Raw genomic sequence first — 23,696 nt, 5'->3', positions numbered from 1 at the left:
TACTCCATTTGACCCTAAGGTCATATTGCTAAATATTTTATATTGCTTAAGAGCCAGTCTCCCTTATTATGTACATGAATAAGGAGGATAAAAAAAAAAAAAAAAAAATAGAATTGTCTCTAAGAAATAATTTTGGTACATATTAGCACCAACAACTCACATGTAAAATATGAGCGTGCACAGCGCCCTCGTTCAGCTTAAAAAAATTCTTGAAATTTCAGCCTCTCTGAGCCTTACTTGCAAATGGTAAACTTTGGAGGTGCATAACATCGTGCGCCATCATCATCCCAACCTGCATTTTACATTTTTTTAAAGTACCAAATGGTTACATTACAAAAACCAAGAAAAAAAATTGGGATCTTGATGGCGCACAAAATCAGCAAATCCAATGATTTGATGAAAAGCGCCCTCGTGCAAACTTCAAAGCATGGTAACGGGCTGCGCCATCAAGATCCCAAGTCCGAACAAGTTTGAAATTAAAGACCTCCATGGCAAGTTTCATTTTTCAGCAAAAAATTTTTGGGATTTCGTTGGCGCACCGAGTTAACAGAGGTCAAAGGTCAAAATTTCCTATTTTCACACATATTTGCATGCCTGTATTATCGTGCGCCAACGTCACCTGACTCTCCGAATAGCATTTCATCAAAGAAGAGGTAATTCTCTGCAAGAACTGAAAAAATTAGCTTGGGATCTCTTGATCTTCATATTTTTCAGATTTTTTGAAAATGGACTTAGCCTCATTTTGGAGGTCAATTTGACCTCTTTTTTCCCACTCGCTGCACAATGTGGGCTTTTTACTGCATCACAAAAAGATGCGCCAACAAGATCCCAATTTTATTTTTCATCGCCTAGCTTCTTTGGCGACCAGTAGATAAAACACAAGCAACAGCTAATTGGGATCATGTGGGCACTAATATAAAAGAGGTCAAAGGTCAAGCTTTGTGCCAAAGTGATGCATATTTGCCTATGTGCAGCACGAAAGTGGAACTTTGGCCCGCAATAAAAATGTGTGCCAACAAGATCCCATCTTACTTTTTGGATGATTGGATAAAGGGGCTTATGTATAACTGATAACAAGTAAAAAAAGTGGGATCATGTGGGCGCACTAATTCAATAGAGGTCAAAGTTCATACTTTGTGCCGAATTGGCATTATTTTGCCTATGTGCAGCACAAAAGTGGAACTTTGATCCGTAATAAAAATGTGCGCCAACAAGATCCCATCTTACTTTTTGGATGATTGGATAAAGGGGCTTATGTATAACTAATAACAAGTAAAAAAAGTGGGATCATGTGTATCATTTGTTCTCAACTATAAAACAGGAAGTAACTTTACTGATGAGCCCCTTTAGAATTGAATAACAAAAATAGGGAGCCTTCCCTTTTATCAAATGTTTACTTTTGTGAATTGCATGGCACCATTTTGGGCCGAAAAAAATTAATGTTCTACATCTACAAAATACTCAATAACGTTGCAAAAAGCAATATCTAATTGAGAGAGGAATGATGGATTTGGATGAACAAAACACATACAAAAAAGAAAGAAAATGGGTTACTTCATAATGTGGTCGGAAATAGCTGTCTTGAAACTTTCAGTGCCGGTTATCGTACCCTCCCTCCTCTGCTGTATATTCCCACCTCAAGTTTACCAACCATACTTTTGAGGACAAGGTGTTAGTGCTTGACAAAGAACACAAGTGGTTTGAGCGAGGGGTCAAGGAGGCCATATATGTCCGCCGCGAGGAACCTTCACTCAACCGAGGAGGGGGACTACGCCATAACCTGTCAAGGGCCTACGACACAGCGATCAAGCGGGTTCCTCGACGACTCTCCCGTGACGTCACTCCAACTGAGTCACGGGTCAACACTTCAGCGCCAGCCCATTAGGCCTGACGATGCGTCTCGAATGAGACGTGATACTGTAGCCAACTTCAAAAATAGTAAGTCCAGATGATCAGTTTGATATTTAATCTTTAATTTATCTATCTACCTGGATGATTCAGAATATTCACAAATATACTTGCAAAATACAAAAGTAACAAAAAACCAGTACATTTACACACACTTTGCATTTCTTAAACATGACAAAAGCAAGTAATTCAGGATGTGTGAATGGGCTAAAAGTCCAAACACAGAAGTGCCCACTCATCCTGCAAATGAGTGCATGGGCACTTCTCTATCAATGCTATCTTCAGTAGATGACATCACTGGTAGTAATGCTATCTTCAGTAGATGACATCCCTGGTGGTAATGATATCTTTAGTAGATGACATGACATCACTGGTGGTAGTAATGCTATCTTCAGTAGATGACATAACTGGTAGTAATCCTATCTTCAGTAGATGTCATCACTGGTAGTAATGCTATCTTCAGTAGATGACATCCCTGGTGGTAATGCTGTCTTCAGTAGATGACATCACTGGTAGTAATGCTATCTTCAGTAGATAACATCACTGGTGGTAATGCTATCTTCAATAGATAACATCACTGGTAGTAATGCTGTCTTCAGTAGAAGACATCACTGGTAGTAATGCTATCTTCAGTAAATATATAATTTCTTCTAAACAAAACCAAATTTACTCACTAGTTTGACGGTTTCGCTTTTCATGGTCGAAAAGCATCATCAGAATATTGATTGTTGATCACTTCTTCCGGTTGGACGATTCCTGACCACAGAGGGTGTAGAACTGTCACTCAGTAGAGGATCATATCGTGACTTAGATAGTGTGCCCCGTCGTCCCTATTCATGACGTTGGGTCCTCTTCTACTGAATCCAGATTGATTCCTTGATGCGTCTTATATTTGCATTACAGTCCTTGCTAAGGATTTTTTTTGATTTGTCCCAATCTATTACGTGGTTCTGTTGAACTGCATGGTCTGCAATAGCCGATTTTGATTGTTCAGTTTCTGACTGTTTGCGAGTTTGACGCGTGTAGTTTTGTTTTGTCTGTTGCACCCTCATAGTTTCTTTTTGGTGTTCTTTGAGTCGCGTTGCAAACTTTCTTCCGGTCTCACCAACGTAAGTGTTGTTACAATTGGTACAAGGTATCTCACGCAATCCGTGCTGTTAATGGGGTCAACCTTGTCCTTAGGGTGGACTAGAAGTTTGCGGAGGTTAGTGTTAGGCTTCATGGCTGTGGCTATGCCATGCTTTCTGAATATCCTATTGGCTTTTTTTTTTTGTTTTTCCACGTAAGGAATGACAACTAGTCCTTTAGTTTGGATGTCAGTGTCCTTTTTCTTTTTAGGTTTCTTTGCCTGTTTTTTATCCATTTTGTCTTTAACTTGCTTAAAAGTCCAATTTGGTATCCACAGCGTGCCGAGGGCCTCTTTGATTTTGTTTCCTCCAGTTTCTTATCCGCGTCCTCAGTTATGATGGAATTCATTCTATCAAAAAGAGTCCTGATCACCCCAAGTTTTTGGTGGATAGGGTGGTGCGAATTAAAATTGAGGTACTGGTCAGTGTGTGTGACCTTTCTATATACAAGTAACTGATGCTTTTCGACCATGAAAAGCGAAACCGTCAAACTAGTGAGTAAATTTGGTTTACTGTTACTAGATTCAATATCACTACTATATTACATGGTTAAGGGATCTGGAATGAGCGTTTCGACAGTATTTTTGTGGGGCATGAGAGCACATCAGACATATCGAATTGCATTCTGAATACGAGGAATGTCTTTCTGATGTCAAATAATTTTAATTTTTTGAAATTCACGATATAATACAACTTTATGACAAATTATTAAAATTTGATATTTTTCACATTTTGATATATAACAGTCCTCGAAGTAAATTTTATAAATCTAATGACATATTCTTAAAGTGTAAGTAGCTGGGACAAAAGCCGACGATCAATTGAAAATTTTGACCTTTCATACTGAAGATATGGATTTTTTTCCCAAAAAGACCTAATTTTTTTTTGTGTTTTGGGAAAAAAATCCATATCTTCAATACGAAAGGTCAAAATTTTGAATTGATCGTTGGCTTTTCATCCCACCTACATACACTTTAAGTATAAATCATCAGATTTATAAAGTTTAGTTCGAGTACTGTTAAATATCAAAAATATCAATTTTTAATCATTTGCCATCAAATGTGTATTACATTGCGAATTTCAAAAAAATCAAAATAATTTGATATCATCAGGACATTCTTCGTATTCAGAATGCAATTCGATATGTCCAAATGTCCTACAATAAATACTGTCCAAACGTTCATACCCCACCCCTTAAGGAGGCTCATTTACTTGGAACTATAATAAAGGTTACTATTACAATGATGAGGATTAGGAATGATTTGGTTAGGAGTATGAAGAGTAGGCTTACAACAAAGCTCAGGATTTAAAGTTTAGCACTTCATGATCAGAATAATGCAAACAAATTGTTGCGTTGTCCTTACCCAACCGATCTGATTTGCAAAATCATGGGTCTGCTTTTTTTTTTTTATATAGCCTATATAGAAGTCAGAAAAAAAGAAGAGAAAAATCACAATTGCTTGGCTAAAATTTCAAAATCTGAATAGAAAATACTTTATAAATATTCTTTTTTCTCTTTTACAGTGTCAAAAACATATGGACCTCTCATTAGGCCAAGAAAAAATTGTTTGCTTGCCCTCCAGTGGGATTTCTGGGGTGGGCGGGTTGGTCAGAAAAATATCATTATTTTTTTAATGACTCACTACTGTATAGGCATATACATTTGTAGGCAATGAACATTGGTTAATTGCTTTGAAATGAAATTTAGACACAGAAAAAGTAATAAAAAAACCATTAATTTTTCAAAGGGCCGACCCTGATTTTGGCCAATTTTGGGTTGGTCAGTGGAGGACAAGCAAATAATTTTTTTTTGCCTTATAGGTAATTTTAGATATAAAATGGTTGAATTGGTTTATGGAAAAAAAGAAAACAGACCTCCCAAACTATTCAAAATTTTATTGTAAGGCCAGCACAACAAGTTTGCCTAATGACGTGGTGGTCATTATTCTAAATAGTTGTCCTGAAGGTACAGATTAGTATCAAATGGATCAGTTGGAATAGTTACATAAAATAAAAACACAGAGACGTCAATGACTGTTAAGTTCAGTTTAATTTGATGGAATTATTCCTCTTGTACAATGCAAACTGGCCTCAAAAAGAATCTTAAAATTTTTCACAAGGTCATATCTTAAAATCCTGTCTATAAAAATGAACAAAAATTACACACAGGATTACTTCAATACTCTACTCTAAAAACATGTCAGTAGCCAAGCAGTTGTTCAACTGACACAACAGCAAAATGCACTTACATGGATTACTGACCAGTGTTTAGAGTAGAGTATTGAAGTAATCCCTTGTGATATTTTTGTTCATTTTTATGGAGAGGATTTTAAGATACAACCTTGTGAAAGTTTCTTTTTGAGGCCAATTTATATATATGAAAATCTAAAATTTGAAAGTATCATGATCATGTTCTTGCATTTCTCAAGCAACATTAAATCAAAATACAACGATCATCATATGGAGAGCCACAAAATCCCAAGATTAATGCCAATTTTAATTTTAATCTTAAAAGACATTTTTGTTCAAAAAGTTAGTTTTGAAATTAAAAAAAGTGTTGAATTTTGACTGATCAAATTAAAGATGTTAATCAAAATTATATTAATTGAGGCAGAAAGCTTACTTTTTGTTACATTAGGGTTATCATTTGAATACTCTCAAAAAGTTTTGATAAACTTTGTATTACTTGGCAAAAAGTTTTCCAAACCAAAAGTTTTTAAAATTACTTACTGTATTTGATGAACACTGTTTATCAATAGTTACTCTGCTCTATGCAATGCAATCCACTTGGTCAGGGTCTTAGCTAGAAATTGAGGTTTGCCTGTCATTTAAATATAAAATTGCCTGTCCTTATATGACCTTTAAAACATTTACCAGACTTCTACAGCCCAACGGGGGTTCAAAGAGTTCAAATATGTGTTGCTATGGCCTTGTTTTGCAAATGGTGTACTAAAAAGGTCAACAGCCTTTTTCAACACCTACAATTATAATGCAGCATCTGTCAAAGGCATTTATTTTGCCCGTCCCAGGAGCAAACTCCCCATCCAAACTGACGGGCAGACGGGTGGCTAGCTAAGACACTGCACTTGGTATATATTTGCCTGATTGATAGTTTCCATAACTGATATTGGGCTAAACCAGTTTCAAACAATACACCCCCTATGGAAGACATGACATTAATCTCCCACACAGGGAGTGTAGACTTCAAATGGAGTTACCCATTCAGGTAACCCCATTTGAAATTCACACTCCTGTGTGGAAGATTAAGGTCATGTCTTCCATAGGGGTGTATGGATTTCAACTGGAATAGCCCATTACTGGAATAGCCCACTAGAATTGAATACTAGAATTTTTCCTAGGTGGGGAATCTGGATATTTGCCTGTAATTTGTAGTTTTGCCCAAGAAAGTGGAATTGTCTAAGATGTTCGGTTTTGCTGGAGGGGGGGGGGGGAGGGGGTGGGGGAGGGCCAGTCCCAGCACTGGTAGATTTTCTTTGTTCTTTATTTTGACTGAACACTTCACTTTAGCACTTAGTTACCAAATTCTGCAGAAATGCTGATGATTATATGACCAATGGGTACACGTGTGTAGACTGACGGCCTCAGTCGTCAACACAGCTAATACTAGTTCAAACATGTTCACATCATTGATTAAAATACCTCGCCTTTGAACATAGAATAGTAGCTGCTTGATAACTTCTTTGCAATAGTTTATGTCAGTAGCTCGGCAGGTAAAATAATGTTGTTCATTTTTTTAAATAGATACCAGCCCACCATTTTTAGGCCTACAAAGTTTATGACCAGTCATGTTCATCCCTTAACCCCATGAGAACTACCTGCCGATTGGCCAAAAAGAAGTTTTCATTATCAATTGGATCAATCAGCAACATTGTTAGAATAATTTCACCACGCAAAAAAAATGCAGTGAATTATTAAAGCTCCATTCCGATTGGTGATTAAAGTGAAGATATGTAATTGACCAATCAGAGGCAATGTTAGATCGGCAGGTAGTGCTCAGGGGGCTAACGTTCACCATTTTTTGGTGAATACATCCAGATATTGTCATCTCCTTTTGTTCCTTGTCTGTGCGTTTCCCTTTCCCCTCGTTGGTCCCTTTCCTCTCATTGATCCCTTTCCTCTCGTTGGTCCCTTTCCCCTCATTGGTTTATTTCCTTTCATCTGTTTGTTTTCTCTCTCCTCTTCTCGTCTTCCTTTATTAGCCCTGTGTAAAATGAAAAGAAATTTTAACTTATGATAATAGTGAATAAATGACAGGAGCAACTTCAGAATACCACCATTTTCAATTTAAACTCTATTCTGTGATAACAAAATGGCAGAGGGGAAGTTATCTTACCCTTCCCAGAATCCTTTGCAACATGATATATCACCTCATTTCATCAAATAACACTCATATTACTTTGTACAGGTTGCCTTTATTTTCATTTTAATAATATACCGGCAAACATGAGTTGATAGTCAAGAAACAAACAACATATATTGCCAGATCTGGATGTGCTCTGTTCATTGAGGTACAGTTTGTCACTATCGACCCATACTATGCATCAAGGCATGTCGCTCTAGAGTTCTCTCTTATCTTTGTTTTAAATTTAGTTTCCATTTTTAAACTGTTGTTTGTTTTTAAATCTGTTTTTAAATAAATGTTTGAATATTGTATTCTGGCGCTTAAGAGGCCGCATTTGCGTGTATTAGTGCGCCTTTTAGAAATCTCATTTTATTATTATTATTATTTGTGGGACATTTCAAGTGTCGCATCCACAAAATATGTGGCAACCCTGAATACACTCTATTATGCGATGTGAATACACTCTATTCTGTGATGTGAATACACTCTATTCTGTGAAGATGTAGTATTATGCTTTACATGCTTGCCATATATGGTTCAACATAAAATCTCCCTAATTTTTATATAATTTTCTCAAAATATCAAGAACTATCTCAAGAACTACCAAACCAATAATGGCCTTGTTTACTCATTTTAATGCATTTTTCATGCTGATTCCAATTATGGTCATGCGAATGTACACATTTTTAAAGAAAATTTGTAACTGGTCATCTGTAGTTGACACCTGTGTGGAGAGTCAATCAATCAATCAATCAATCAATCAATCAATCAATCAATCAATAACAGAGTTATACTTACATGGCTCTGTACTGTCTTACTGCTGTTCTATTAGTTTGAGTCAACTCCTTATCAAATGATGACTTGCCAGCCTGCTTTTTCTTTTTACCTGAAAATATGAAATGATATAACATCACAAAAACTTTTATTCAGTTCATAGCATCTACCAGAGACTTTCGGGTCAAATTATACAACCAGGGAATCGTAATTTTAATATTACTACCAGTATACAACACCTAACATCTGAATTACAATTAGAAGTGTCTATGGGACTGTAAATGGACTATTCCAGTTGAAATCCATACACCCCCTGTGTAAGACAGGACCTTTATCTTCCAAACAGGGAGTGCGAATATTAAATGGGGTTACCTGAATGGGTGACTCTATTTAAAATCTTCACCCACCTGTGTGGGAGATTAAGGTCATGTCTTCCATAGGGGGTGTATGGATTTCAACTGGAAATGCTCTATCAACTGAACTCATGAGCCAGTTTGGTAAGTCTAATATTGTCACCCTCATAACCAAAGTGCCTAAGTCATTATTACATGTTTCTCATTTGTAATTTTGATTTTCTGAGTAATAAACCCATAATTAATCAAATTTAGAGCTGCATTCTTCATTAACTTGTGGAATACATCAAAAGAGATGAATTCCACAAGTTAATGAAGAATGCAGCTCAAATTTGATTAATTATGGGTTTATTACTCAGAAAATCAAAATTACAAATGAGAAACATGTAATAATGACTTAGGGACTTTGGTTATGAGTGTGACGAATCTATTTTATGCTTATTCAGTTCAATCCATATCCTCCAGTATCTAAATTGCAGAATTTATAAAGATATTTACTTTGATTTGGAATTCATCAACTCTTCCTATATAACTTTGTACAGGAGCCAAATATTGTTCATCGGTGATGAATCCATACTTTTCCAGTACTCTGTGCATTGGCGTAGCATCATTAGGGCATGTGCCCCCCTTCCATCGATTTGAAAAGTTAGAAAATCCCATATGAAAATTGACAAAAAAAGGTTTGTGCCCACCTCCCCCATCATGGTCAGTGCCCCCCATAGGATGTGTCACATTACGCAACTGACTACATGTATGCGGATGCAAGTTAACAGAAGCGCGCATACATGTTATGTGTATATCATTTTATTCCTGATATCAACAGCGAAATCACCAATCTTCTTGTAAGGTTGAGTGGTAATGACTAACTGACATTCCTCATGAAATAATCTTGTGAATTTAATAGACAATCTTTATGTTAAAAAACAATTTTTCACTTTAATGAGTAAGGAATTAAGCAGAGAGGGAATTATGCTCACTGTCTCATGACACTAGGCCTATAGAGGTTGTGCATGACATATATGTAAATATGGCACACTACTCAAATACATTCAACAAAAGCATGATTGCAATCTACCGCGACAGTTCGTCTCACACACATAACAAATGCACTACGATCACATAGGTTGATGATAACATTTGATTGAATGGACTGCACTGCGCAATGATTACGGTGAAGGACACCGGTTCAAATCCTTTGTTTGGAGCCAACCAAGGGGCCGCTATAGCTTTATTATAATATTAAACTGGTATAGTCAAACTAATTAATACAAAATTCACTTTTACCTGTCTTGTCCTTTGAGAGTGAACGCTTTCCAAACTTTTCTGGTGTTGACTTTCTTGCTCTTTTGGCTTCTCTATGTGCAAACATCTGTGCTTTGTCTATCTCAAATTTCACTCTTGCTTCAGCCTGAAAATGAAACACAATACAAATTCTTACAAATAAAAATTGATTGTAATAAAGTTTTAATAGCTTCACTCAATTTCAATCACGAAACTAGCAGTTTATTAATGTATCATTATATTGTTAAGACTTGCTTACACCTGCAGTTGAACAATGGACTTTGATAATCTTAGAACTACAAAGCAAATCAGAAAAGATCTTAGAAAAATATGCAGAGAGTATTAATGATGTATAACTTCATTCCTTGTAGATGCATTTATGTTGCTCATATTTTACAGATATATTTACAGATATATTTAGTGAATATTTTGTTATAAAATTGCAATCGTAACAATTTTGAGATTTCTTTCATGTGTATGAAATAGGTTAAAAACAGCATGCTACTTGTTGCTTGAGAAATCAGAAAACCAATGCACTTTGCACTGAATGTTGATGATGCTTGTCCAATGCACAAGACCCAATTATGAAATTTAGTAAAGGACCATACAGCTTGATTCTGCAAGTTGCTTAATTCCTCCATTCAGTCTTTACACTAGTCTAACTCATGAAGATTCACAAATAGGCTTGTTTAATTCATGACTATCTTACCCCATGGCATGGACACATCTCAGCGAGCATGTATGTGTTTGTCCAATTTCAACAAGTAATACACAGTTTTTAATCTATAATGAATGATATGGAAGTCCTGTTGCTAAATGATTCCAGGTATGCAATAATTTAATTACAAAAAACAAGACAAAGAGATTGTTCTTACCGTTGCCTTTTCTCTTTTCCTCTTTTCCTTCTTCAGATCCTTTCCTTTCTTCGGATTTCTGGATTGGTCAAGCCGTTGCGATTCTGTTGGGAACATATATACACACAATTGTGATGCGATCAAGCAAAATTAGTCGGAAGTCGAAAATATTGATTGTGAGATATGGTCACACAAAAGAAGTATTTTATTTACATAGTGATACATTCCGAAAGCGCTCAAGTGAGCTAACTTTCCGCTTTGAGTAATAGCTTAATTTTACTTCATCAAGTATTTTATTTTGTTTCCTATTGTTTGGAAAATCTTTAACCTGTCATATCTTTTAAACTGGTTGCTCAACTTCAATGGGGTTTTCTGCAAAATGTAGTTTTGCAAATGCTGTTTACAGTCCTATAAGAAACTGAAAATTGAATATGTCCGACTTCAGACTGATTTTGCTTGATCACACCACAGTTATCATTGGGGGGGTAGGATTTTCTCCCAAACTGAGCATTTATGCCAAATTAACCTCACAGATGGACTTATCAAGTCTTTGCCATTCTAAATATGTATACTTTTATATACTTTAGACCAACAATTTAGCAGTTATGAGGCCGTTTCCAAAGTTCCAGGGTTAAGACCATCCTCAAACTTACCTTTTTCCTGCATTCTTGCTTTATGAGACTGAAACCATGTCCTCTTAGGCCTACTCATAATCTCATCATGGTGATCTATCATATTCTGTGCTTTATGCACCTGTAACTCTGATATGCGTAACTCTCTCTCCGCTTGTTCCAGTTTCAGCACCTTGTAGACATCCTTCTCCATACTCTCAATCTTGTCTCGGTACTTTTGGATCACCCCTAGAAATTTAAGGAAAATTTGTCAAGATCAGAAAGGAGTGATTGAATTTAAAGGTGGGTAACCTGATGATTGACAGCCTCACCCCACCACTTTATCCCAACAAAATGCAGGTTTTCGTATCAGGTGAAAGCTCATATTTTTCTCATTATCACATTGAAATTAGGCGTTCCAAATCAGAAAAACTGTTGAATTACTGTTGGTATACCACGTCAAAGACTAATTCAACAGTTTTTTGATGATATCTTCGGAAATACACCGGAACTCCTAGTTTTAATATGTTAATGAGAAAAATAGAATCTCTCATTTGATATCAATTTATTACATGATCTGAGAAGCATCTCTCTTATGTATTCATATATTAGAATGATGCCCTCATTCACCAACTGTCTGGATGGATTCTTGTTGCATTGAGACTGTGCAGTCCAAATTGACCTATTGACTGACTTAGTTATTTTTAGAACTTCAGAGTGGGACCTTGTCACAACAGCGCGGTACAACGGCGGGTGCACTTGCGCCGCTAGTCATTTGTGCTATCATGCACAACCAAAGTCACATGAGAATATTTTCAAGAGTTCGACAAGTTACGAACTGTAAGTAATTCAGTTGTCACTATAGTCAGTATACCTTCCTCGAGTCAATAATTTAGATGTTTTTCATCATTTGTATCTCTAGATGAATGGATGATAAGTATATAAAAGTATATATTTTCAGAAAGGAAATGATGCAGAGAATCCAACTAGAATAACAGATTCCTGCAAAAATTATCAGTTTTTGAGAAAATCTCAAAATTTGATCTTACTTTATTTACCGACTCGACAAAGGTATACGGACTGTAAAAGCATAACACAATACATACGCAGTATAGACGATTGAAGGATTCTAGTCTATATATTCATTACAATTCAATAAGAAATACTGAGCCTATCTATGTTTTACCTTGCGGTACTACGCGACTCTTGACAGGATTCCTCGCCCTTTTCACAATCTCTTTTAACATCTTTCTTTCCTTTTCTCCTGCTAAACTTACTGACCTGAAACGAGAGGTAAAGTCATTAGACAAAAACCAGATGTGAAAATGGAGGTAAAACACAACATGATGTAGTCTTATTAGGTAGGCCATTATTTACCTGCATTCAATGTATGGTGGGTAGCCCAGAAGTCACATTGCGTCCTACTTGTTATGACTTTCCAGAGGTTCAAGGTTAAAAACCTGTCACAAAGGGTGATTATTTTGAATCCGTGAATGACTGTTGAATCCTTGTAAAACAAAGGATCACATAAACCGATGACGTGAGTTTCATGTCTCATGCCTCCTGGCACTGATTGACACAACCTGCCTACTGTACCTTTTAGCCCACCTTGGGGTTAGCTGGTGCAATTTAAAACCTATTAAGGCAGCTGTGTACTCTAGACATTGTTTCTTTCGCAAAATTGAGTTTGTTTGAAATGTTTGTACTTTGTTATGTTTTTAATAAATACAAGGAATGAAAATCCAGATTTGTAAACTCCAACTGCAATATTTTAAGGATTTTATTTCACTATTCCACTCGTGTTTGAAATTGAAAAGGAAAGAAAATCTTTGTTGTACCAGCCAGGGTACACGCGCGCAACAATGCATCGCGTTGCGTATCGCGCAATTTGTTAACGCACAAATACGCTACGCATATGCGACGCTTATCTGCATGCGCGGCGCATCTTATGGAAACACCACGGAAGCACAAAAACCTAGTGGTCAAATGGCTCCGTTTTAGCTGATAAAATGTGGGGTTTTTCAAGTTCTTTCCCCCGATTTAAATATCAAGTTATGAATGGATTTCGCACAAACTTCTCAAGGGGCCGTGGATTTACCCGATGTTTATGTAATGTAAGGTAGAAAAATAAAAACTGCCGCATTCTCCTGCGAGATTCGATGAAAGTGCAAAATGTGACCACTTTAAACTTCAACGGCCATTATTTCAATGTTCATTTTCTCGGTAAAATGACGATTTAGGTACACGATAACTCAATAAATACAGCATCTATAGGTAAGCAAATATGGTCATCGTAAAAAGCATGATCGACTCAAGAAACGGTTTTCTCATTTTTTTTATATTTTGGTCATCATTTTGTGCAAATAGGTTTTTTTGAATATTAAAAAGTTCATTTTGATGTCTTATATGGTCAATATCTCAAACATTAAGGCCAATATCAAAAAAATAAAAAAACAGTTTTTGGAATGGAACCTCAAGATTGAGCTAAAACAAAATAAAATATTTTGGAAAGAGTGTTTTTTGTTATGATGTACCTAACAAATATTGCCAAAAACTCACTTTTTGTGATTTTCTTCATAATTGTTGTTTTTACCCCAAATCTGTATTTATATTAAGATTTATTGATATCTTGCCTTCATAAAAATGTATACTTTTATATGTCTTTCGCTAATAATTACAAAGTTATTGCACTTTTACTACATGCATGTCTGAGAGTACACAGCCTCCTTAAACCCATCACAAAAAGCAATGGTATCTCTTTATATTTGCTTGACAATTAGAGAATAAGCGATAGGAATTTTTATTTTGCCTATCCTCTACCGTGTGATAGGCGACAGGCAGGTCCAATATTTTGAGTAGTGGATGCGGCACAGCCGCATCCACTACGATAAAAATATTGGACCTGCCTGTCGCCTATCATAGGTAGAGGATAGGCAAAATAAAAATTCCTATCGCTTATTCTCATTCTTAGTCAGTTAAATATTATTTTAATAACTGTAAACAATTTTTTTAAGCAAAAACTAAGTTACCGTCATAAAAACTCCCCTCATTATAAAATGAACAAAACTTGTTTACAACTTCACGTATTCTGTTGCGTGCACTGCTAGCGTGTTCGCGTATTCCACACAAGTCTACGCATCCAGCGCGATACATACGCGCACCTCTACACGCGTGTTACGCATTATCAAGACGCATGATGACGTGGGGTCGTCTACGGCCTGATAGACGGCACCCGAAATCATGCGATTGTCCAATCAGAAATGTGTCTACGAACTAGACCACTCCCACTGACTAAGAATGCTCCATACATTTCACTGTGAGATGCCAAGCTTCATCCCTATAGTGTAGTCTGTGTAACACTATGGGAAATCCTCAATATTAGTTGGATTGCCATATGGGCTAGTGTTGGTATCGACAAGGCGTTGTCGACAAAATTGTCGACAAGAGCACTTTTGCCGATTGGCGACAAGAGCTTTGCATGTATCGACAAAAAATATCAGAAATTTTGCGATCGAAATTGAAAAATTGATTGGCAGAAACTTTGCTAATTTCCTTCTTTTTTACTAGCAACCCAAAAGATCTCATGCGACAAGAAAGTTATGAATCTTTTTTATCTAAATATCAAAGGATAGTTCATAATATAGCATCCAAAATGGTCAAATCCAGCAAAATTGTGACCCATGTGGGAAATTGCTTTCCCATTTTCGTCGATGTTGATTTGGCTTCAGCCATCTTGGTTTATTTTTAGAACGGCCGTCATGTGACGTCAGGGGGGCTTGGCTGAATAACGATCGTTGATTGGCCAAATGTCAAGGTCATTCTTAGCGTGCCGTGTGCACACTTGGGATGACAAAATTTATTTTGTGTGTTTACTTGGTTGAGTATTTGTTTATTTATATGTTTTTTACATGAAAAATATGCTTTATTTTCTTAGTTCCTCTCACCCCACATGCAAATAATATTTAAGCAACTATACCAGGACTATAGCGTTGCCAGTATGTATCGTTTTCATAGTCCATGCAGCGTGTTGACTGTATAAATGTGCACTAGGTTGCCGAATTTTGAACCTTGATCGTCGCAATTTGCCACGGGGCGAATTTTTGGGACATTAATTAGGCCTGTCGACATTGGCTTTTTAATTTTTATCGACTGTCGACAATGAAAATGCTTGCCGATACCAGCACTAATATGGGCAACACAATAGTACATTGTATACCTCTGCCCACCCCATTGTCACACTTTAGCACACTTGTAGCGATCTATAGGTGTCTTAGGATTTGCTTCGTAGAGTCAATTAGGTACCTATTTTACCAAATGAAATATGCGCAGCATGTTTCTGTGCTGTACAGCAAACTAGCGATGATCAGGTACCTATTAAGCCTATTTAGGGTTAGGGATAGGATTTAGGGTTAAGGTTCATTATTGATCATAGATTATATACATATTCATTGGTAATATACTAGTAATAGTATATTATGTGTGTATGCGCTTTATTCCGTAAACAATAAGTATGATAAATAGACAGCTTTCTGGCAGGACAACTCGTAGCATTAGTGGTATAGCGTCTCGACTATGGATCCATAGGTTGCCGATTCGGACCCCGGTCGATAATTTTAAATCTAACATGTTTTGTTTCTAGTTTTGTTAAGTAAGAGAAAATATTAGTAAGTATCTCAAAAGCAATGCTAGTAAGCATTTCGTTAGGTGTGAAGAGGCATGCTTCGTAGCGCTTGTTAGGTACCTAATTGCCTATCGTGAAAGTGTGACAGGAGGCTGCTCTGCCAAGGTCCTAAATTATGTAACACTTGGGTGTGTAGTCAACAGAATGATTCAAAATAAATATGCACTAATTAGAAGACTCAAAGTTTGCTGGGTGCATGGAGAAATAATCTGAAGGTACACAATTTTCCAACCAATGACCAACTTGTAAACATGGCGGAGTCTGATTTCTCCCAGTCAATTTCTATGCAATGGTCTTACCTTCCACTTTTACCAGCCCTGGCTGTTCTGCCCACTCTGTGTACATAATGCTTGGCTGAATTGGGCATGGTGAAATTAATAACCTGCAAAAAGGAATCCATCATAACAAATTTTAACAACAGTTCAGCTTACCGTTCTGATCTATACATCAATACCATGATACAGTATTAAAGCTGTCATATTTGGAGCAATATCCACATTTCTGCATCAGTTTAAAACTTACCATATTCTCTCTAATAAACATCCACAGGCGTAACAATTTTGAAAGGGGGAGTTCATTAGAAGTGAATTTTTGATGAAAAAAACGTGGGGCTACATATTAGCGGCAAGAAATTAGATTCTGTAAATGCATTTTTATGCACGAATGTGATTTATTCAGTTAAATATATAGACATTCTACTATGTCGCAATGTATTGGATAAAAATTTAAAAGTTTGAACAGGGTTTACCAATGCAATTTTGCCAGTTTTAAGCTTACTTACCATGCTATGGCATGGAAATTTCTGCATTTCGATCTTACGTCTAGGCTTCAAACGGGACACACATGTATGCCACAGTATTCAAACTGTACACACATGTTGGGTTCTCTAATGTGCTTTCTGTTCAAGCAGGCACACAACATATGATCACCAACATACTGAATTATGTATGACACTGTCTTTATACTTACTGTTTTAACACCTTCAATATCCAGACCTCTTGAGGCCAAATCAGTAGCCACCAGAATGTCAACCTGCTCTTCTTTAAACTTTCTTAATGCTTCCAATCTCTGAAATATTAACAAATGTATTTTAAAAGAAATTTAATTTACCCATTGCCCTGCATAAAACCTATATCTATCAATTTAGGGAATATCATAATACAATGCAGTTTCAGATGCAGTTAGTGACTGACTGCATTCCATAGTTATAAATTCAATTAAATCAACACAGTGTGCCATTTTAGACACGCATATATTTCCAGACGTCTGCTGCATCCCACAACCTCAATGTTGTCATGATTGAGTGGCGGGAACGCTAGCAGTTTATTCAATTGGCTTTCCGACTATAAGACAGCTGAAATAATGCAGTTTGGAAATTAGTTGCAAGAGAGGACAACAAAGGAACATGCTAAACAATGGAAGCTATAATCAGAAATGTAAAAGTGTAACAAATGACTGTGCACAAAGTTTTCAAAAATGTTTTTGGAACATTATCACAACATTTTATACCCTTTATATAACCCGACAATAAAATGTGTATGTGTTTGCTGGGTGCTTGCATCCAATAAAATCAAACTCCGTGTCTAACAAGTAAATGATGCACCAGTCTTAAAGCAACGATAGTGTTACATAATCCTACCTGAGTTTGTGACATATCTCCATGTAATTCAGCTACATTTAGTCCAATAAGACCCAACAGTATATGCAGTCTGTGTGCTTGCTTCTTGGTCTGTACAAACACCATGCAATGGTCATGGAATGTACGACAACAGAGTGCTATGAACGAAAAAAAAAAGTATATTAGGTTAAGGGATCTGGAATGAGTGTTTTGAGCGTTTTCGACAGTATTTTTTTGTGGGACATGAGAGTACATCAGACATATCGAATTGCATTCTGAATACGAAGAATGTCTTTCTGATATCAAATAATTTTCATTTTTTTGAAATTCACAATTTAATAAAATTTTACGACAAATTATTAAAATTTGATATTTTTCACATTTTTGATATATAACAATCCTCGAAGTAAATTTTGTAAATTTAATGATATATTCTTAAAGTGTATGTAGCTGGAAGGAAAAGACGATGATCAATTGAAAATTTTAACCTTTCATATTGAAGATATGGATTTTTTCCCAAAAAGACCTAATTTTTTTTTGGTGTTTTGGGAAAAAAAATCCATATTTTCAATACTAAAGGTCAAAATTTTCAATAGATCGTTGGCTTTTCATCCCACCTACATACACTTTAAGTATGTATCATCAGATTTATAAAGTTTACTTGAGTACTGTTAATTATCAAAATATCAATTTTAATGAGATGCCATAAATGTGTATTATATTGCGAATTTCAAAAAATCAAAATTATTTGATATCAGAAGGATATTCTTTGTATTCAGAATGCAATTCGATATGTCTGATGTGCTCTAATGTCCCACAATAAATACTGTCCAAACGTTCATACCCCACCCCTTAAATACATGATCAATATTATAAAGATGCCAACTCATACTGACACCTATGATATCCCATTGTTTCTCATTTAGCTTATTGTGCTGTTCTTTTATTCACAGGTGGTCAGACAGAAGTATAACCCAGCCGTGTTTTTACTCAAATATTGAGGAAAGTAAAGATGACACTCAAAAGAAAAGTATGGGATAAAAAGAGATTCCAAGTCTTGATATAAGGGTGCCATTTCTGCTCCGTGTCCATGATTTTTCTTGGTGGGGTAGCAACACACAAAACTTTTGGTATAATTTCAGATAGGCAGTATAAATCTAATTTTTCAATGATCTGCCCTCTTGTATGTTCTTTTCTAAAACATGGGTGTGTAGAGTACATGTATTCTGAAAAAGTACTTGACAAAAATAAAAGAGATAACTTACCATATTAATTCCAATAATCGCCCAGGGTGCTTTACAAAGTCATTTTGGGTGGGCGCTTATTTTTTTACCTGGTTTACCTAATTTTTTCGTAAGGGCTGTTCATTAGACAAATTAACCTACGTTATAATAGGGTCCCGAGACAATAGCTTTTCCGATGCATTAAAGCCATATTATAAAATTTTCATACAAAATAGATGAGCATTTCTTTGCCATAAAATGTTAGTTTTTACTGTCAGATATATCCCTTTTATTTTTGAGCCGAACAACTACGGTAAAGCAAAGAAAATTCGAATTTACTACCAGTACATATGTCGCCAATACGTACCACTCCTTCGGTCATGTTATGGTACGACCCTTTGTTGTGTAGATCACCGTCCAAGACGCCGTGTATACGTACTGTGTGTTATGAACATCGATATATCGTTCGACTAATAATTCCATCGTAATAATAAAACGCCAGTTCCATCGTTTTATTCAAAATTTTGACAAAACTACAGCACCCAGAGTCTTGATTTTTGCAGGGTATATTGGTTTAATAAAGTACAATATAATCGTGTAAAAAATGAATTTTAAAAAATCAGTGAGGGCATCCTCCTCATCAAATGTTATAATATGGCTTTAAATGTATTGCAAGTTTACACAGGACTTCAAATCCTCAAGCTATTTCACTGTATCAATGTCTATCAGTCACTTCAACATTAATGGTACCCTTTAGCAAATTGAAAATACCCTGGGTGGGCACTTATTGGGGTATGGGCGCTTATTGGAACGAATACGGTATTTCAAAATTTGAAGACAAATTTCATACATACCCCATGCACCTACCAATCATGTGCAACCTTAGATTATAAGCTAACATGCCCTCTCTATTCTCTCGTATTCGTACAAACTCCTGCCTCAGATTATATGCCACATCATCTCTATTCATGACTTACCTGCTACAACAGCCTCCCTGTCACCCTCTCTATTCTCTCGTATTCGTACAAACTCCTGCCTCAGATTATATGCCACATCATCTTTATTCATGACTCACCTGCTACAACAGCCTCCCTGTCACCCTCTCTATTCTCTTGTATTCATACAAACTCCTGCCTCAGATTATATGCCACATCATCTCTATTCATGACTTACCTGCTACAACAGCCTCCCTGTCACCCTCTCTATTCTCTTGTATTCGTACAAACTCCTGTCTCAGATTATATGCCACATCATCTCTATTCATGACTTACCTGCTACAACAGCCTCCCTGTCACCCTCTCTATTCTCTCGTATTCCTGCCAACTCCTGCCTCAGATTATATGCCACATCATCTCTATTCATGACTCACCTGCTACAACAGCCTCCCTGTCACCCTCTCTATTCTCTTGTATTCATACAAACTCCTGCCTCAGATTATATGCCACATCATCTCTATTCATGACTCACCTGCTACAACAGCCTCCCTGTCACCCTCTCTATTCTCTTGTATTCGTACAAACTCCTGCCTCAGATTATATGCCACATCATCTCTATTCATGACTTACCTGCTACAACAGCCTCCCTGTCACCCTCTCTATTCTCTCGTATTCATGCAAACTCCTGCCTCAGATTATATGCCACATCATCTCAATTCGTGACTTACCTGCTACAACAGCCTCCCTGTCACCCTCTCTATTCTCTTGTATTCGTACAAACTCCTGCCTCAGATTATATGCCACATCATCTCTATTCATGACTCACCTGCTACAACAGCCTCCCTGTCACCCTCTCTATTCTCTTGTATTCAGTACAAACTCCTGCCTCAGATTATATGCCACATCATCTCTATTCATGACTTACCTGCTACAACAGCCTCCCTGTCACCCTCTCTATTCTCTTGTATTCGTACAAACTCCTGCCTCAGATTATATGCCACATCATCTCTATTCATGACTTACCTGCTACAACAGCCTCCCTGTCACCCTCTCTATTCTCTTGTATTCGTACAAACTCCTGCCTCAGATTATATGCCACATCATCTCTATTCATGACTCACCTGCTACAACAGCCCCGCTGTCACCCTCTCTATTCTCTTGTATTCGTACAAACTCCTGCCTCAGATTATATGCCACATCATCTCTATTCATAACTCACCTGCTACAACAGCCTCCCTGTCACCCTCTCTATTCTCTCGTATTCGTGCAAACTCCTGTCTCAGATTATATGCCACATCATCTCTATTCATGACTCACCTGCTACAACAGCCTCCCTGTCACCCTCTCTATTCTCTCGTATTCATGCAAACTCCTGCTTCAGATTATATGCCACATCATCTCTATTCATGACTCACCTGCTACAACAGCCTCCCTGTCACCCTCTCTATTCTCTCGTATTCATGCAAACTCCTGCCTCAGATTATATGCGACATCATCTCTATTCATGACTCACCTGCTACAACAGCCTCCCTGTCACCCTCTCTATTCTCTCGTATTCGTGCAAACTCCTGCCTCAGATTATATGCCACATCATCTCTATTCATGACTCACCTGCTACAACAGCCTCCCTGTCACCCTCTCTATTCTCTTGTATTCGTACAAACTCCTGCCTCAGATTATATGCCACATCATCTCTATTCATGACTTACCTGCTACAACAGCCTCCCTGTCACCCCTCTATTCTCTCAGATTCTGCACAAACTCCTGCCTCAGATTATATGCCACATCATCTCTATTCATGACTTACCTGCTACAACAGCCTCTCTGTCGCCCTCTCTATTCTCTCGTATTCGTACAAACTCCTGCCTCAGATTATATGCCACATCAGTGTTTTCATTTACAAAGAGCTTCACTGGATTCCTCAATGATACAGCTGCAAGATCCCTGACCTGAACATGAAGAAATAAAATAACATCAAATGATAATACTTTGAAGTACGGTAGTTAATATATGCAATAGATTCACATACTGACATTCACACACCCGCAACCTACATGGAATTGCCTCTAAACGTGGATGCAGCTTAGGACTATGCAAACACATGTCAGATTTTGAAGTGAATCAGTGTTTTTACACAGTTGCATCGCAAGTGTACGAACAAATCACCCTTCTACGCATGTGTATACACCCTGCGGAAACAGGTTAGCGTGCATGCTTCAAATCTGCCACTTCGAAATCCAACATGTTGTTACTGAGAGTAACTTGAGACAAGTTTTCTAAAGCTCAAACTTAGGGACATGTTTTTCCTGCCATGATTTTACCAATGTCTTACCTCATCCGTCATGGTGGCAGAAAACAACATAGTCTGTCTATGATAGGAACATAATCTAATAATCTCCTTCATCTGCTCAGCAAAATACTCATCCAACATCCTGCGAATAATCAATAAATACACGCAAAATGGGCTATCATGATATTCCTGTTGAAACCTATGGAAGACATGACCTCAATCGTCCACACAGGGAGTGCAAATTTCAAATAGGGTTACCTGAGTAGGTGACTCCATTTGAAATCCACACTCCCTGTGTGAGAGATTAAGTTCATGTCTGCCATAGGGGGTGTAGGGATTTCAACTGGAATAGCCCAATAAGTTCAGAAGACTTTCAAATAAAGATACTAGAGCAATATTTAAACACCAATTTGATATTACTACATTGTATAATTCAAAGATTAATCATTTGTTCAGAACCTCACATTACTTCGATATTTCTTACTGCTAAAAGTAAACATTTGTAGAATTGTTGCAACTAAAATGTTTTACCAAAACCATGATTCAAAAAACCTTTGATCATACACACACATGCATATAAAGATGCCGGATAGATGTGCGTGAGAAATAACTGCCTCAACACATTGACAGTCACTAACTAAAGTTTGTACGGCTTATAATTGGCGAAAAAAATGAGACTCATAACATTGTTTATTGATATATAATTATGCGTACACAGTTGGGCGCAGCACTTACGCTATTTGCGCGTTGGGTAATGCATGACTGGCTCGCACTTATGTGAATGTTGGGACTTTATTGACGTGCGCAGTCACAAAAACCTTAAAAAATTCGCCAATTATAAACGGTACATGCTGAGAGTAAATACTATAGCATTGTGATAAGTATTATATATTCAGGGCCTAGATTTCGATGAGAATCACAGAATCAATTCTCGTAATGATACTCGTAAGATTAGGTTGCGAGAATCAACTTCTCTCATTGTATCATACAGTAAATGCAGTTACTATGTTGCGAACCAAGACAAAATCTAGGCCCTGATATTCATCATTTTCTATAACTCCCTACCTGTCAGCTTCATCTAGAATGAGGATTTCAATATCATTGACATGAAACACAGGAGCATTGTGTAGATGATCTATGAGACGACCTGGTGTGGCAATTACTATATCTGGACTACGACGTAAAGCTGCCTCCTGAAGTTTCACATCAAGGCCACCTGGGAGAATGGAATACACATCAAATTATGTTTGGATCTATGGTGCTGATAATGAACATCACCTTTTGAATACAGAAGACCTGAGCGCAAGAAGACCGTAAGTCCATATTTAGACTATGCCATAGTCGAATTTTGAGAAATTTAGAAATAGGCCTATGTTATCAATCTCGATATTATAATGTAATAAATAGTCTATAAACAAATCTAGTTGCCCTAGATGTAGGCAGTCTAAGTGATCATTTGTGTCCTGCCTTACTTTTGTTTTTTAATATTTTTTGAAAGAGGGCTCCCTTCATGCCTACCAGTGATTTTCGAGCAGTCTGTTTTATTTTGGAGAATTTCTCACGTTATTCACGAAAAATACGACTATGGACAAACGATTGCGGTTAAGTCAGTGACGCTACGATGAGAATAAAATTGGCTCCACCCTTGACCAATCAGAAACAGCGAATAGTTTCCGTC

General features: G+C 36.9%; 1 protein-coding gene across 1 annotated transcript in view; it reads right to left on the bottom strand.

The window, feature by feature from the left end:
- Positions 1-6,653: 6,653 nt before the first annotated feature.
- The window catches only part of LOC140135828 (probable ATP-dependent RNA helicase DDX27), a 35,275-nt gene continuing 18,232 nt past the window's right edge, over positions 6,654-23,696 (bottom strand). The window contains exons 7-18 of the mRNA XM_072157457.1: positions 23,084-23,234; positions 22,061-22,160; positions 21,536-21,677; positions 17,592-17,728; positions 16,922-17,020; positions 16,252-16,334; positions 12,458-12,552; positions 11,314-11,520; positions 10,682-10,764; positions 9,810-9,933; positions 8,197-8,284; positions 6,654-7,257 (exon numbers count right to left, since the gene is read on the bottom strand). Of these exons, the coding sequence (XP_072013558.1) occupies positions 7,098-7,257; positions 8,197-8,284; positions 9,810-9,933; positions 10,682-10,764; positions 11,314-11,520; positions 12,458-12,552; positions 16,252-16,334; positions 16,922-17,020; positions 17,592-17,728; positions 21,536-21,677; positions 22,061-22,160; positions 23,084-23,234 (1,469 nt within the window). The 3' untranslated portion in view covers positions 6,654-7,097. The remainder of the gene's footprint in view (positions 7,258-8,196; positions 8,285-9,809; positions 9,934-10,681; positions 10,765-11,313; positions 11,521-12,457; positions 12,553-16,251; positions 16,335-16,921; positions 17,021-17,591; positions 17,729-21,535; positions 21,678-22,060; positions 22,161-23,083; positions 23,235-23,696) is intronic.

This window comes from Amphiura filiformis, chromosome 16 (assembly GCF_039555335.1).
Source record: "Amphiura filiformis chromosome 16, Afil_fr2py, whole genome shotgun sequence".
Taxonomy (NCBI): Eukaryota; Metazoa; Echinodermata; class Ophiuroidea; order Amphilepidida; family Amphiuridae; genus Amphiura; species Amphiura filiformis.
This window is presented reverse-complemented; position numbering and strand designations above follow the sequence as displayed.